At 43.4% G+C, this 16,759-nt stretch overlaps 1 protein-coding gene across 1 annotated transcript in view; it reads right to left on the reverse strand.

The window, feature by feature from the left end:
* Positions 1–16,062, reverse strand: part of CEP85L (centrosomal protein 85L) — a 121,976-nt gene extending 105,914 nt beyond the window's left edge. Inside the window, exon 1 of the mRNA XM_075046837.1 lies at positions 15,693–16,062. Within this exon, the coding sequence (XP_074902938.1) occupies positions 15,693–15,741 (49 nt within the window). The 5' untranslated portion in view covers positions 15,742–16,062. The remainder of the gene's footprint in view (positions 1–15,692) is intronic.
* Between the last annotated feature and the right edge of the window lie 697 nt (positions 16,063–16,759).

A 16,759-nucleotide genomic window follows, 5' to 3' on the forward strand; every position in this document is an offset into this window, starting at 1 on the left:
AACCACTAGACCTACTAGCCAGAGTGATAACAGCTGCTCGCCAAGCCACTTGTGAATTGAGGAATACAGTACATGCTTCCTTACTGTATGCACTTTTAACTGTATCAGGACATCTAAGACAATCTACTTTAAGTAGGTTCTTGGAGGTCTTAGATATGCCTGTCCATCTCATTTGTCTCAACTTCATTCTCCTTTGAGGTTACTGCATCTTCTTCCCTTTAACACATTTTCCCATCTTTTCTCACCGTCTTCAGAATCACCCCATTCTCCTTCCCCTTTATTCTACTTTAGCCATACCTTGTGCAATGTATTTCCTTCTCTTCCTTAAACTTTTTGCTTTTCCTGTCCAAAAGTCTCTTAACTCTTAATTATGCCATTGAGTAGCTTTCAAGTCCAAGGGTGAGGCAGCAGAACAGAAGACCAGAGGAGCCAGACATGAACGTGACTGGCCATGGCTCACCCATCACACCCCGTAAGGAGGTCCCAGACAAGATCCTACGCGAATACCACTCCAGGTGTCATTCTTCAAACCACCCTCTCCGTGTCATTATCTAACGTACTGAAACGTGATAGTTTTGCATACAGCTACTGGGAAATTGGGACGTTTCTTCCTCTCCTACCATCCAGCACATTTTTCACTAAACACTCCGGCTGCTTTGGGAGCAATGATTTTTTCATCCCTCCCTCAAAATAGGTCTACTTTCCGCAAGGGTTCCACTTCACACTTCTCAAGCTGCATCAAGTTATTCCAGCCAGAGTAAAGTTGACTTATGGGAACCCGAGCTAATTAAGTCAGAGACAGTTCTGATTTAGGAGACATTTAAAATACATTTATAGAAGAGAAATTTAGTTTCATTTACCCTTTATTATATTATGCTGTTCTCCACAATACAACTCTTTGATGACATTTCAGCTTTTATGGCATTAAACAAGTGTTAAAAGAAATGCAGCAGATAATGCTACCACTACTGCACATTAAATCAACACAGTATTAAGTGTCAAACTCTTCAGATCTCTTGGTTAGACAAATGTTTAGTATGTGGACCTATTACCATCCATATGCAGCCCCCCCAAAAGGGAGAGATACTTTTCACTACAGTGGAACTTTGAGGAATAAAAGCTAAAAATACCACAGAATGAGAGTAACTTAGGAAAGGACATTCGGAGGTCATCTACTCTAACTCCCAGCTCAAAGCAAGGCTAATTAGATCAGGCTGCTCAGGGCCGCGCCCAGCTGAGTCTTGAACACCTCCAGGGACACATATTCCACAGCCTCCCTGGGCAGCCTGTTCCAGCATTTAACCACCCTCCGTGCAAAGTCCGTGCAAAGATTATCCTAACATCTCCGTCTCTCTCATGTTCCAATTGTTGCAATATACCCCAAAAGATGCAACAATACAGTGCAACTAGACTTGGCAAAAAGGGTTAACTTACTAGATGGGGCAGGCAGTCATCCCCACTGGGATCTCTATAGGTACTGTCAGTTGAGGAAATAAAAAGCATCACAAAACACCCTACTATATTCCCAATTTTACACCTACACGCAGACAGCCTGGGGACACACCAAGCCCCAAGTGTGGTGCTGAAGCACAGGTCCAGGAGGACTTGCTGGCAGAACGCAGAATGAGTGCAACACTTCCCGGGGCACCTTTGCATCCAGGGGCAGTTCAGCATTTCCAAGTTAACACACGAAGCCTGATCCGTGAGCCGCTAGCCCTGAAGAGGTAAGCGCTGGTACACAGCCATACCTACACACAGATCAGCATGAGGCCAGCAAGAGTTTATTAGCTTTGGCTCAGCACGTGCCTGCCAGATCCCATCTGGCTCTCCAGGGAAATAGTCAAGTCTCTCCGCACGATGCTCTGGGCTCCAGAAGGGTCCCTTCACTCGGGCACTCCTGCTCAGCATCCCTCGTAACCCACAGCCCGCTGCGCACAGCAGGAGTGGGCCCACAGTGCCAGAGGCATGGATGGGGGCTGGGATGGGGCGGAATGGTCTCGTTTTCTCACCCACTGGGCTTTTACCGTTCAGGAGCAGCCTCTGCATTCAAAAGGCACATGTCCCAAGAAGGAGTATTGGTTTAGAATTTGAATAGGTAAACAGTGTGCATTTTTTAACCTATTTTAGATGCGCCAACAGAACATGGTTGCACGTGACCACTTCAAGAAAAGCATTCTCTTTGCTTCCCAGAGAGGTCCTGACTGACATTAAATGTGCTGCATTTTTTTAAAAAGATAGCTAAAGACATATTCCACAAGACTACACTTTTTAATGTTTCATGGTGTATCCGCCTCATTGTTTTACCTTGCTGACCTAACAGTGATTCTGCACAATAGAAGGCCATTACAAAAATAAACTGTCTACATGAAAAAGAGCTTTTCAAAACTAATTGAACCCACTCCAATAAATGGCCAAATAAAAGCAATGAGATAGCAGAAACAGACTCAATAATTAAGTCTCAACAGAAAGTCATGTGTACCCAGTTCAAAGTGCCAGAGAGCAGACCCCATTCCCATTGTTGAGGGAAGGTAATTATCCAAGTTGCAATAAGGAAACATAGCCTATAAAATAAGACCTTACAAACCTCATCAGTCCAAGCCATTACTTAAAAATTCATTTATTAGTTTCATTATTTGAAACTGACCTTCTGAGCCAAGTCCTGAAGAATCACCAATTGCTATGCACCCTGTTCCATGCTCCCCATCTCCTTTTCAACAGCTTTCTGTAAATACATGATCTTTCATGCAGCAAACAGCCTACACTGAAAGAACAAGTGGAGGGGAGAAGATACACAGGAATCCCCATGTCGCTCAGCTAGCACACCTGCTTTACCCTGCTGCTCTAATCTCAAACCTGCCAATCAACAGCTACCAACCATCTGCCCAAAATACAGACTGGGGCAAGAAAAGTAAGGAAAAATTTCTAATAGATACTTGTGCTGCTAAATTGCATATTACCATCTGACTATGATCATTCCTTACCGGGTCAGGAAAATCTGCCTTTCATAGGATTTAATAGAAGAGAAACAAAAGTAGTGTCATCCCACCTGGCTATAATTTCCAACAACAAACATGACAAATAAAATACATGCAAAATCCCAAACAAGTCTCAGAAGGAGCCTTGTTTATACAAACAGTTGACTGCATCCTTGAATTTGGCCAGTTAAATATACCAACATAGTGCTGTTTCTCCAGCCTAAGCATTTAAAACAGATCAGTTAACAACTAAGTATATAAAGTGCAGGAAGTAGATTATTTATTAAAAGATAACAGTTGTTGAAATTTCACTCCACAAAAACATGTATCTTTTTCTGTGTATTACAGAATGCCGTCAGCTACTGCTGGCAAGACGGCACCTAGATAATTCTGGATCATTACCACTCCTAATTTCAGTGGCATGCACAGATCCCACATGATCTACATATACAAAATAATACCACCACCACCATCTTTATATTTGGTTCCTAAAATACCTCTAACATGCTTGGATGTAAAAAGTATTATTTTAAGTGACAGCTATGATACTGTTATTTTACCTAGATGCTGAATGGAAAGCAACAGCAAAAGACTTAACTGAGTTCCACAGCAGATACATCCTAACTTTAAGGATACTGATTTTTCTATTCCACACCATGACTTTGACATAAGATTGTGACCTGCAGTGAATCGCCCATGACAGCCAGTGTAAATTTATACAGTCGAAGGATTCTGAAGGGGACATCTCACTACAGTACTATCAAAACTGACAGCTACGCAAAGCTCATTCTAGTCATCACAGATGTGACCACACTGTACAATAATGTTTCATGCCACGATGGCACTGAAGCCTGCCTGAAGCTCTTTCAAGGAAAGCAAGTCAGCATTTCAGCCCAAACACACTGCCAAAGTTATTTGGTTCACCCTCACCATCAACAACTTTACCCAAAACCCTACTAATTATGCTAGAAGATCATACGATAGTATTTTGAAAGAAGTCAACCCACCTTCAACCCCATTCCCCCATGCCTACTCATACAGTCCTCTGACATTGCTGAACTTATCCCAGTTGCAACTTCTTCCCCCCACCCCGAATCCTTCAAGGTTTCACAGCCTCTCTTTTGCACTTTCTCTCTGTCCCACAGGGCTAAGTAACCACACAGCTCTTCAAAAGGAAAAGTCTACAAACAAACCCACAAATGGTCTCTCAGTGAACTGTTTGCTGTATTGTAGGAATAAACTTACTTCAGTTGGAAAACGTTTATGTTTACTCATCATAGCTGCAACATCATTACTGCTGAAAGATTAAAGAAAACCTCACTTTGGTGCACGTTTCATGCACAACAATTCCTTGCCAATAAATACTTTATTTTTTTCAACTGCTGGAAAAACAACACAAATAGTGAGAAAAGGAAATGGAGGCAGGGAAATTTAAAATGCAAAAAAACCCTTTCCGAAAAATAGACACAAGAGCAGATGTCATACTTTAACATATTTATATAGGTTTTAAAAAAAAGCTGACAGCTGATAGAATGGTGCAACAGCAGCCTCCTTCAATCAAAGGTGAAGCAAAAGATAAGCTGGATTCATTCAATCTGATATCCTGACACAATAAAGAGAACCAGGCACATATGGGTTCCTTGCAGACACAGGCAAAAATAAACTTACATGGACAAATAAATACTCTTGAAAATAACATTAAAAAACTGGCATCCCAACTCTGACACCTAGAAAAATATTTACTAGGTGCACTTAATCTCTAGGATCCTTCCACAAAACACAATGCAACTTTTATTAAGACAAACATCCAAAACAAGTTCCAAGTCTACAACACAACATCTTCTCTTCCGAGGTGAGCAGTACACTGGTAAGAGAGTGTTTCTAATGCTTTCAGGGAAGGTGGCCAGGCAACAGTTTCAGGACCCTTTTCACAAACACTCTGGAGGTGGTGGGAGCTCATGGCTCTTCCAGCTGGCTGTGAACTGAGGTACCAGAAGGTTCTAGTCCCTCCTCTCACATCAATGCAGTTGAGAGTAGGTGGATGATACAGCTTAATCTAAGTGCAAAGAGGAGCAGGGCAAAGTGGGATGAAATGACAGCCCCAACTACTGAATTTTTACATGTCGGTTTCTTAAAAGCACATTACAATGTCAGATAGCTAAAGTATGATTCATCCTGAGGACTCATATCCTTTATTAGTGTGCTTTCTTGACAGAGCCTGCAAGCTATTTAATTAGGATCTCCTAGTTTTTCAGTTGGAAACTGAGTAATCCTAAGTATGAAGAAAGATAAAAATGTACAGATATAGAGGGAAGCAGGGAAAGAGAAACAGTAACACAAGAGTTTAAGCAAATGAACATTGAGAGACACCTTTTTACTGGCATTTTTACTTGTACAGTCTGATAACATACTGCCTGGCATAGAAAGGCCCATGCCTGTCCTCTGTACTATTCACGTGCAAAGAAATCACTTACTAGAGAGAGAAAAACATCATAAAAAAGTAATGGAGAAAAATGAAAGTAGAAGAGAGAAACCCAACGAAGAAAATCCTCAAAATACAATCCTCAAAGTAAACATAAGCCTGACTGGCAGTATCAATTAGAAGAACCTGACTAGGGTCTTATTTTAAGAAATATAAACTTGTGATCCAATTTCTTAAGAGAGCTAAATTTTAAGTAGACTACGTCACCTAACCTCTGGCTTCTTTTGCCTCTGTAATTCCTTAATAAAAGTTAAACCGTTAGTTTCCCACTCCCCCCCCCCCCGAAGTGCCTAAATGTACAATCTCTCATCACAGATAGTTATAGCTATAAAACATTTGTCTTCTATACACAACAGTATTTCAGTGTGAACTTTCACAAGTTACAATTTTTTATGACTTCACAAATGTGTATGGCACTGTGCAACAAGTTACAAAGTTTCTTGTGCAGGGAAGTATGCAACCTAGAAGACAGAATGGGAACTAAGGACAATAAATACATCAGTTGAAGACATAATCAGGTAGCTCACACTCTACCAACCCTCCACGCCAGAATAGAAAGGAAGAGGTGCCCAGCTCTGTCTTTCCATCAAAGAGTCCAGCTGGCAAGCTTATGCCACTGGTTAAAATGGGTTTGAGCCGAGAATGCTGTTTGACATTAAAGCTAATCAGATCTAGTGGTCAGCTGCTACGCAAAGGCTGGTCACCTTTCTCAGCCACATACTCGCTTTTGCTTCCCCAGCATAAGCCCTGCCACTCCACACCCTACAGAAAGCAGTTCAGGAACAAACTGTCCCTGCTTACAAAAAAGGTTATCTGCTAATTTGATTTCCTAAACTGGCTCAGCAAGGAGTCAGACTAGAAGCAGTGCCAAGGAGGGAGTGGGAGGTCCAGGCACACTTCTGATGCCTACCAGCAACCAGCTAGTAACTAGGCTTATCCCTACTGCCAAACTGCACATTAAGGCAGATTCTAAACTGCAGCAAGATAGGCATAAGTCTCCGCTGGCTTCACTGTGGAGGACAAAATCTGTTCAACTAGCAGAAAGCCACGTTCAACACAGCATTCTGCTAGCTAAAAAGGTAACAAAATCCTTAGACTGACACAGTATGTAATAATGGACTCGGTATCCCCGATTTCTGTTCTAGAAAGTATGTATGTAAAACAAGAACTCAAATTTGTAACACACTTTATAATTTTCATACAGGCAGCATTTACCTGTAGTTATTTGATATCAACCCAATGATGAAATTCCTACCCTTGTCAGGAAAGGAAGAGGTTTGCTTTCATTTCATCACTGACAGGAGCAAGACCAGGAATTCAGTCCAATTGTTGATGGCACTCCTGTGAGTTTTCCACTTCCAGATAGAGTATTTGCATAAAACAGAACTTCAAAATACAAAGTGCAGATGTTTCTTATTTCACATTTGGCACACAGACTACATGTATTACCTCATGCCTGCTATGCTGGCTTGCCTCTTTGTCTTTGGACTCAATGCACTATTCACCCCATAGAAACACAAAATGATATTCTTAGTTTCCATTCACTTCCATATAGTAACTGCAGAGGAGAAGGCTACCTTTTAAACTTGGAAAGTATATCAGTTATAATATGAAGAGGGGAACGTCTAGGAAAATAAACACATTAAGTTATGCTTACAGTTAATACAAACTTCAAACAGCCCTCAGGACATGCAGTGAGCTCCTAGAGCCTGTTAAAAAGCTGTGCACTTGTAGGTGATCAGCTGAATCCTTCGATCAAAAAAAGCTAATGATCACAGATTATCATCTGTATCAGCCCTTCTTGCAGCTTAGCTTTATTGGTATTCAAAATCATAATCAGGTAAGTTTTTCTCCAAATTGTTTGTCATTTCAACATTTTTCTTACCAAACTACCTTTGTCCTCCCTCTTTCTGTTTAAAGAGTTAATTCAATCTCCCCTATGCATGGGGAAAAGTGAAGTAATCACAGCTGCTACAATGAGTCAAAAAATACTAAATGGTTTTAAGCAGTTCCCACACTTCGCAAAGTGGATCAAATAAAGGAGTCTAGCAGTCTTACTTTTTTCAAAAAAGAGCATAATCTCTCTCCTTGTAATCAGATATCAGATCTAAAGAGATCCTTGATGCTAAAATAAATGGTGAAGACAGAGACAAAAAAAAAAAAAAAAACTTCACTGAAACATTTTGCCCAAGTATAACAATGCTAGGATTTTTTCCATCATTTTTCAGAGGTCTAATGTGCATTATACACACAACAAAATATACTTTAACATGGCCTTACCAGAGATCGAGCCTCCAGACTACAGTTTCAGCGCGTGCTAACAGAAGTATGCACATCATGTAAGGGAGTTCCCACTTTGTTATATTTGGGTTAAAAGATGAAATTCTGGCTTCACTTAAGTCATTAGGAGATTTTCCTTAAAACTTCCAATGTTTATGTCACAAGGCACAACTTTTCCCCAAACTCAGCTTCTCAGCTTCCACTCACACCTATTCAATATAAGCAAGGACACTACTCTGGAATTTAAAACAAAAGAGCAGTAGTAAAAAAAAAAAAACAAACCTAACAAACTTTCACACTGTACACCATCAACCCTACCTAGGATACTTCCAGTCAAAATCAGTACTTCTTGCGTTTCCATCTTCACAACTACAATCACTTTTGAGGTAAAACTTTGCATTGCAATAATTCTACTGACCACAAAAAAAGCCCTTATTCAATCAGTTTGGTATTTTGGATGATGAAGTGAACAGAAAGAGGTTAAGATAGCAACTGTTAGCTTTGTTTCCCATAAAGTCTACAGCAAAAGTGATAAAATTTTAAGTAATGGTATTTTCAATGCCTTTTAGTACTTCTAGCTGGGTCACTATACTCCCATTTTGTTTTCTTATTACCCACAGAACTATCAGGCCTTTGATCAGTGCTAGTCACTGAACTTTTATACAAAGCATTAATTCTCAACGGGAAGAATGTCTCCAAAGGTTCAGAATTGCCAAAAGGTATAAATAGCTTTGCTGTAGGGTAGGCATTCAGGAGAGAAGATAGCATATTTTAAAGAAATACAGACTTGAAAAAAAGTCTTATTTATTCTGAAACATTTGAAAAAGTTGCAGCTTTCCACACCATCTGGAAACTAGGCTACAAAAGGAGTAAAGCAGACATTAAAAACATAAGGATACCTTATAAGGAATCTCAGATCTGACTCCAGGACGATTCAAGAATGCTTCTTGTCTGAATCCTACACCACCAGTCTCTTAACATATTAGGAAGCTGAAAGTTTGAAAAGCATCATTTTCTACTTGCATTTGCTAAGTCTACTTTAGGTATTTTAATCAATGAAGAAGCAGCATGACCTTTCCTGGGCACTACTTGCGCTGCCCTTTCTCAGCAAGACTGAGATAGGCCCCTACTACCTCTCCAGTCATTATCCATTATTCTGGACCCGTTTCAACCTGTATGCAAGTCCACTAATTGGTGGAAGCTACACTGTCCAGTGGAATTAATGTCACTTTTTCCTGATCCTCTCTCTTAATCTTTCTTGGCCTTCACGGTAAGTCTGAGGATTAACTATATACTTCCTGATGTCATCAGCAGTGAAGCAGGATTGTGCTAGGACATTCTTCCACTATCCATCAGCTGACTGAAGAGCCAACCCATTTGACTCCAGATATTCTGCACCCGCCTGATACCAGCATAGACGCTTCCTGCAGCAATGTCTCACACCAGGGTCAGGCAACTGTAAAACCCCCTTCAGTATTTATTAAACTTTAGTATTCTCCTGGTCCAGCTCCCCAAATTAGCTTGCAATAAGGCTGAACAAGTGCTACAGTGGGCACCGGGGAAGCAGTAAGGATACATGAGCAGAGGTACCCAGAAGGTACCAGTGGGTACAGCAACTACCCACTAGATTATTTTAGCTGTAAAATGAAATCATGCCCTGCAATCCACCCACATACAACCCTTCAGGCAAAAGGAGGAGTCTACCTGTCACGTTTTCTGACATTTCAGGGACTATCATACCTTGAAAGAAAAAAGAAGAAAAAAAAATCTCAACACTTGCCCTTCTTTTATTTGTGTTAATGCCTCCTTTTACAGAGGGGCCATTCGATTCTCAAAAAACAGCAAAGATCCCTGGAGAATGAGGACAGAAAGATGCAGTGCCACTTACAGCATGGCTGGCTGCAGAGAAATAGGTCACTTGAGCGTAGCTGTGCAATCAATAGGATGTTCAAGCTCAGGCAACCAAGCCAGATGCTGTGGAGAATGGTGCCCGGGGAAAGCTAGCATCCTCAGGGGCGACTCCACAGGGCTCAGCAGTTTCAGAGCACATGAGGGATGATGGGTCAGGACTAACACAGACCTAAGCACACTTGTGAGCATATTTACACAAATTATTCCCTGCTGCATGTTCTCCTCCAGCCATCCACCTCTGGGCCTCTGCACCCAATCTGCAGTCTCCCATGTGCCACGTTTAGAACCTCCTCAACTTGCCCTAGACAGCAAGACACTCCCATGTGGAAGCCTATGACAAAAACCAGAACCTTATTATACTTCAGTACACCTTCCCACACCTTACCCCGGTGCTGGCAGGAATAAACTTCAGGGCCATATACAGTATTATTCCAGGTCTACCAAAAGAAATACTCAAAACATATTGGCTTCCTTCTTCAGAAGTTGTAGTGGGTGCAGGTGCCAAGGTTTTGATAGTGAGGGGCTGGAGGGGGACCTCTGTCATGAGAGGCCGGGGCTGCCCTGTGCCGGACACGGCGGGTTCCAGTGCACCCACCACAGGGCACGGCTGACCCCCACAACCAAGACGGTGGCACCTCAGGGAATACATGTGTAAGGAAGGGCAAAACACTGCCTGTGAGCAATGAGTGAGGGGGGGAAAAAAGTGTGAGAAATGGCTCTGCAAGCCCAGAGGTGAGAGCGGGAGGAGAGGAGGAGTGGGAGCTCCGGGCGCCTGAGCAGAGATTCCCCATCAGCCCCTATAGAGACCAGGCTCGAGCAGGGGAACAGCAGGAAGGAGCGTGGAGAGGAGCTGCCATGGCCCGACCCCATGGCCAAGTCTCTTTCTCCCGTGATGGTAACTGGTATGCAATCTCCCTGTCTTCATCTCAACGCACAAGCTTTTCCATCCTATTTTCTCTCCTGTCTTGCTGAGGAGGGGGAATGAGCGGCTGGGTGGGCATCTGGCAGTGAGCTAAGTTTAACCCACCACAGAAGTCAGCAAGAAAGCCATTTTTTGAAATCACATAGCAAACACACTGAACATGTTTTAAATGCTAATCACAACCACAATGAGACTGTTTCATTGTCAGTGTGCAACTCCAAGACACAATTTGGGCATCTGAGAGACTACTGACAACTATAACCAAGTCAGCACTTTTTCAGCCAAAAAACAACCAGCACAGGAATTGTCAATTAGTTTAACTCTCCAACTATTAAGCCGCAGGCAAGTTATATAATAAAAACAGGCATCCAAAGAGTACAGGAAGCAAAGCAGTAGATATTGAACAAGTGTAGTTACTATCCCGCTTAACGAACCTGTCTACAACAAACAGGCTTTGCTTCCAACAATGGCAGATGATCACCTACAACCTCAAGTCACGCAAAAACTATTTGATTTAGGCTTTCAGCTATTCTGACCACTATGCGTTGTTATTGCATTTGGCAACTTTTCTATATTTTGAAATGCATGGGGTCTTTAATGGGTTCTTTAACAGGTATTAAATGCCTGGCAAAATCTTAGCTTAAATAATTTGCAACTGTAACGGGCAATATTTGGCGGACATCAATCCTAGGCATTTTTTGGAGAAACTACAGGTGCTCTTATCCTAACTAGCACTTCCTTCACCACCATCCTCTAGTGCAGACATGATGGCTCAGGCCGCTTTTTACCATATACTTAGTCTGTACAAGTGTTTAGAATTAATGCATTCTTCTCAAAATCATTAAACTAATTACTACTTCCTTTAATTAAAGTTTTAAAAGCACAGAATTACTGAAACCACAAGTCTATATTCAGTCAGTAAATGTTTAACATAGTTAACATACAAGAGATTAGAACAATTGCTAACCCCTAAGACCAACAACATAATACACCTTTACATCTATCACTCTTTTCTTGCTAAGTAGTTATGACATCCATGTTTTGTACACATTAAAAGAGTGGATACTATGTCCATAAAAGTGAATTGCCTGGAGGGAGGGAAAAAAAAAAAAAAGTCATTGTTTTTGAAGGGAAGTAAGTAACTCCCATTCACCACCACTCAACCACAGAATGCCATTTCATGTCATTGTGATCTGTGAAAGATGGCAAAGGCCATTCTAGCAGCCGGTCTTGCAGCTGGAGCATTACATTTTTAAGCTTGGGTAATCAATCATTAGAATATACATATGCGTGTATATATACACACGCACGCTTACAACTGGTAAACAATCTGAAGTCCACTCTTGGTCACACTAACTCACCACTCAGTGCCTTGCCTAGCCTGCAAAGATAAACCTGCCTTCTCAAGATGTCCCGAGAGCTGTCACATCCCCAGCTGCAGACCTCTAACAGCAGACCAATAAAACTTGGTACAGAAATGAAACCATTGGATTTCTGTCCCCCCTCCACCCAGAAAGGATGAAAAAAGAGTGTCGTCAGCCCCGTCCTCCCCACGCTGGCCGTGTTGTGAAGCTGCCTGTGAAGTCCATGTGTAACCCAAGGAGGCAGCACCCCGCGGGCCTTACAATGTGTTGTGACCTTATTGCTGCTGACACTTTGATTATGACATCATTAAATAATCTTTCAGACCCACGTGTGTCATGCTCGCTGCCAACAAGGGTTAAGTATGAGAACACGGGCAACTTCTGGGATTTGCCTTATGAACAGATCACATTGCCAGGGCTCTAGAAGCAGAGGGATGCAGGCTGCTATTTTTAGGGAGTGTCAATCACATCCTTTTGAGCACCTTACTTCTAGTTTTCACCACTTCTTGCTTTTGTCATGTGAACAGCTCTTACCAGCCAGATTTCAGTAGTGGTCAACCATTGGTAATATTGGACAACAGAGAGATGCTTGACTACAGGTGGTACAGTTTACTGTAGGTAATAAATACTTTATTTTTCATTTTAAAGTGTGTTTGTTTCCACAGGCATCTGTCAAACACACATAGCCTAACTGAATGACTCTGAATCCCAGAGGAATAACACATCTAGATGAACACTTTCATAGTCTTAAAAGAGTTATTAACCAACTGTGCATTTCAAAGGATGGTCTAGATGAATAAGCAAAGGGCTTGAAATGCTGTATGCCCTTCACTGCAGTTATTTAAATTCCTGCAGCATAGTGGGTAACTGCTGTCTTTATAGAAGTATAAACTATGCTGCAAGGTTTTCATAAACAGTTAAATGTGTACAAGAAGACTGAAAGACTGTAAGTCAATCATAGACATTCCAAAAATAGCAACTTAATTTTTCAGGACAGGTACTGAGACTGTAAGAAGCTGAATTTATCTTGCATGGGCAGCAAACTTTGTCATTAAATCCACTGGTTAAACAAGAAGCACCTACCTAAAAAAAAGAAAAAAATCTCAGCGGCATGCAAACAAGACAGTGTATTTTTTTCAGAGAATGCACTCCTATAGAACTGAAAAGTAAGAACAATGTGGGAGTTACAAGAGGGAATAAAACTGGAGGCCACAAATTAAATACTCCCTAAGAAGTGTCCTTGCTGGTTACATTTTTAAGAAAAACAGAATTAATTTGCATTTATTACTGAAAATCTGATAATTCCCCTGTGTAAACAGTTAGAATTCTTCAGTAGGCACCTAGCTTTGTAAGGGTATTGTAAGATTTTCAACAGAAATAGGACTTCTAGATACCCATATCCATAGATAACCAAAATACAACTAACAAAATAGAATGCTTTTCAGTAAAAACACAGCTTAAGAAGAATTAACAAGTCATAAACTGTTATGCTGCCACACCAATATTTAAAAGACAATCAGAATCCATAGCAAGTAGTTGCTGTTAAAAGAATTAAACATATTTTGGCAAAAGGAAAACTCCTTCAGCTTGAAAAAGAAAACCTTAAACTTCTGCTTCCTAGTTGGATGCTACCGTTCCGTGACAAAATGCTTTTCACATGGACAGCTTCCTTCTCAAAAAAAAACCACAAAAAAACAAAAAAAAACAACCAAAACAAAACCCAAACAAGCCAAGAAAACACACCAAATACCTAACCTGGCAATAATATAACAGCACAGGATCTTAGTAGCCATCATCCCTTCATTAAAATACCTGCATGGAGCTAATTAACTTCCTCTTCTTTAGAGGGATTACGGACCTCTCGAAACAGCTTCTCGACGCTTTCAAAGTAAGACTGATGAAGGAAGGGACTACTATGTTGGAAATTACAATGCACAGATCATATCTCAAGGTTAAAGCTTTATCCACTTTCTAATTAACCACTACCTTCTGTTAGTCTATCTTATCTCAAATTAGAGATTTTTCAAATTAGAGAAGTTTTGCTACATTACATTTCTACCGCCTATAGATAAACGTACATTTCGAACTTCATATTAACCTTGAGTATTTAAAGAAAAGAGGGGATGGAGGAGTAAAGAAAAGCAATACACAAAATTAATTCTCAAATCTTAAAGACAATTCTGACAAACAAACAAAACATTCATCCAATAATTGACTGATCAGAATTGCTGACAAATGCAACATAGTACTAAACCACTTTTATTTGACCCAAACCAAAGGGGAGACACTGTAACAAATGGCACAATCCAAAGTTTTCTGAAACAAATGCAAAATGAACACCAACAATCTTTGTAACAGTCTGAAGTTAGTGGCAGGGTGTGCTTGTGGTATAATCTTCTAATATTCCTGCCCCAAACACAAATAATCAAGAATTAAAACACCCTAAATTCCTGCAGTTTCCATCAAATTAACTGAAATCTCTGCACCTAGTGTTCAGAATACCCAGTATCTTTGCAAGCTGTAGCACAAAGATAAGGTAAGTCCATTCTTTTGTGAGAAGCATTAAAAAAAAAAAAAAAAAAAACAAAACCACAAACCACACAAAACCAAAAATCACAACACTTCAGCAGGGCAAAGACGTTATACATAAAAATGAATAACTTAATAATAGTACAGAAAAAGGGAAGAATGTCTTCTTTCACATTATAGGGACTGAACATAAGACTACTTGATAGAGATTCAGGCAGCTGCCGAGAACCTCTTAGCAGCTCTTGTATTTGCAAGACAAGCCCTATCAGTCGAAAGCAAAACAATCCTGCCATTTAAATATGTCAACTAACTGTATATGCATTATGCAGTCATATTTTGCAATCCCAAAATTAAAACACGAATCCAAATTTCTGAAGGCAAAAGAATTATTGCAACACTTAAAAAATTATTCCAACGCTTGCAACGGCAGAGCTTCACGGTGATCAATTACTTCAGTAAGTCAAAATATCACAAAATATCTGCAGGAACTCTGCCAGAGTAAAGCAGTTGATAGAGTTGGCAGTGTTTTCAAATCCCGAAAAGGGCATCCAAAAGAGTCGGTACCTAGCCTTACCTGCCCAAAAGTAACGCTCGTACGGCTCTGCAATCAATTCACCTATTTTCCTCCGCCGGTTTTGACAGCCTTTAGGGTGGAAAGTGAGCCCATCGCTTACAGATAGGATGTCTCCCCAGTAACGACCCAACTCCGAGCGTAAAATTTCAACGTATCCCTGCCAACCCGCAGGAACTAGGCTCTAATTAACCCAGAGACAGAAAAGTGGTGCAGAAAAAAAAAAAAAAAATAGGACTCGACCGATTTGTTGCAGTCTAAGTTTAAAACCAAAAGCGTACAGGAAAGCACACTTCCAGCCTCTGCCTGAGGGCACACCGACAAAACGGGGAGGGGGGGGAAGCCCAAGACAAGGAAACGGATTATGTGGGTTAAGCTCAGCTTTTATCATCCGCCACAAGGTCCAGCTAAATCAACACCGAGCCCCCCCCCACCCCCGGCCGGCCGACCCCGGGCCGAGGCGGCGGCGGCCGGGCCCCTCCGGGAGGCCCCGCCGCCACGTTCCCCCTCAGGGAGCCGGGGGGTGCCCGTAACGCTTCCCGCCCGCCGTGGGGAGGGAGCCGCTTCCTCAGACGCCTCTGTGAGGAGCCGGGCCGAGGAAAGGGAAGCGGCGGGGCCCTTCTGCCTTCGCCCCCTCCCGCCCCGCCGGGTTCCTTACCCGCCTTAAAGCCGCGCAAGCCGAGCTGGGGGTGCAGCCCGCCCCACATGGTGCCGGGCCGGGCCGGGGGGGCCGCCGCTCCTCGGCGGGCGGGCGGGCGGTCGAGCAGCGGCGCGGAGCTGCGCGCTCTCCGGCGGGCGGTGGCGGCCCGGATGGCCGGGGGGGGGGGGGGGAGGCGGCCGCGGCCGCTGCCGAGGAGAGGTTTAGCGGGGGGCTGTCGCCGCGGCGGGGGCCGCCGCCTGCCCCAGAGGAGCCGCGGCCATGGTGCCGGGGCCGCGACCGCGGAGGGCGGTGGGACCTGGCCGCCCCCCCGGCAGCAGACAAAACTTGCTTTATCGCGCTGCCGCCGCCGACCGCCTGCCTCTCTCGGGCGCTGGGAGCGGGGCGGAGACAGGGGCGGGAGCCCCGCAGATGCTGCTGCGGCCGCTGCTGGGGGGGGGGACGGGGGACGAGCCGCTCGCGTAACCCGGCCCACGGGGAGGGGGCGCGGGGCGAGCCGCCTGCCAGGCAGCGCCGGGCCCCGGGGGCGAGTCGGCCCGGCCCGGCCCGGCCCGCAGGCCCGCAGCGCCCGGCCAAGGCGGCCCCCGCGCCCCGCCGCAGGCCCCGCCGAGGGCCGCAGAGGGGGGTTCGGGCGCTGCCGTGGGCCTGGGGTCTGTTAAAAACTGCCTGGGCCGGCCGGCCGCCCTCCCCGGGGCTGCCCGGGCCGCGGTGAGCCGCCCTCCTGCCCGCTTAACCTGGGACCGAGGGAGGGGGCAGCGGGCTACGGCGTGTAACTGTGGTCGGGGAGAAGGCTTAATTTGGTGTAAGGGAGTTGGTGAAGAGGAGTGAAATGCCTTACTCCAGAATTACGGCGTTCGAAATACCCAAGGCCGGTGCGTGCAGACTTAGAAGAGTTTGTAATAAAATCACCATTTTCCTGTACTTTTTCAGTAAGAAAACATAGAATAGTCGTAACGGTCGGTTGAACAATCAGTTCCACCGGAAGATCCTCAGTATCGTCATAAACTTTAAGCCGCAGGACTGGAAACAAAATGCTCCTGTCAGCAATAATTCAAACCCAGTAAGAG

This window comes from Buteo buteo, chromosome 15 (genome assembly GCF_964188355.1).
Source record: "Buteo buteo chromosome 15, bButBut1.hap1.1, whole genome shotgun sequence".
In the NCBI taxonomy this organism is placed as follows: Eukaryota; Metazoa; Chordata; class Aves; order Accipitriformes; family Accipitridae; genus Buteo; species Buteo buteo.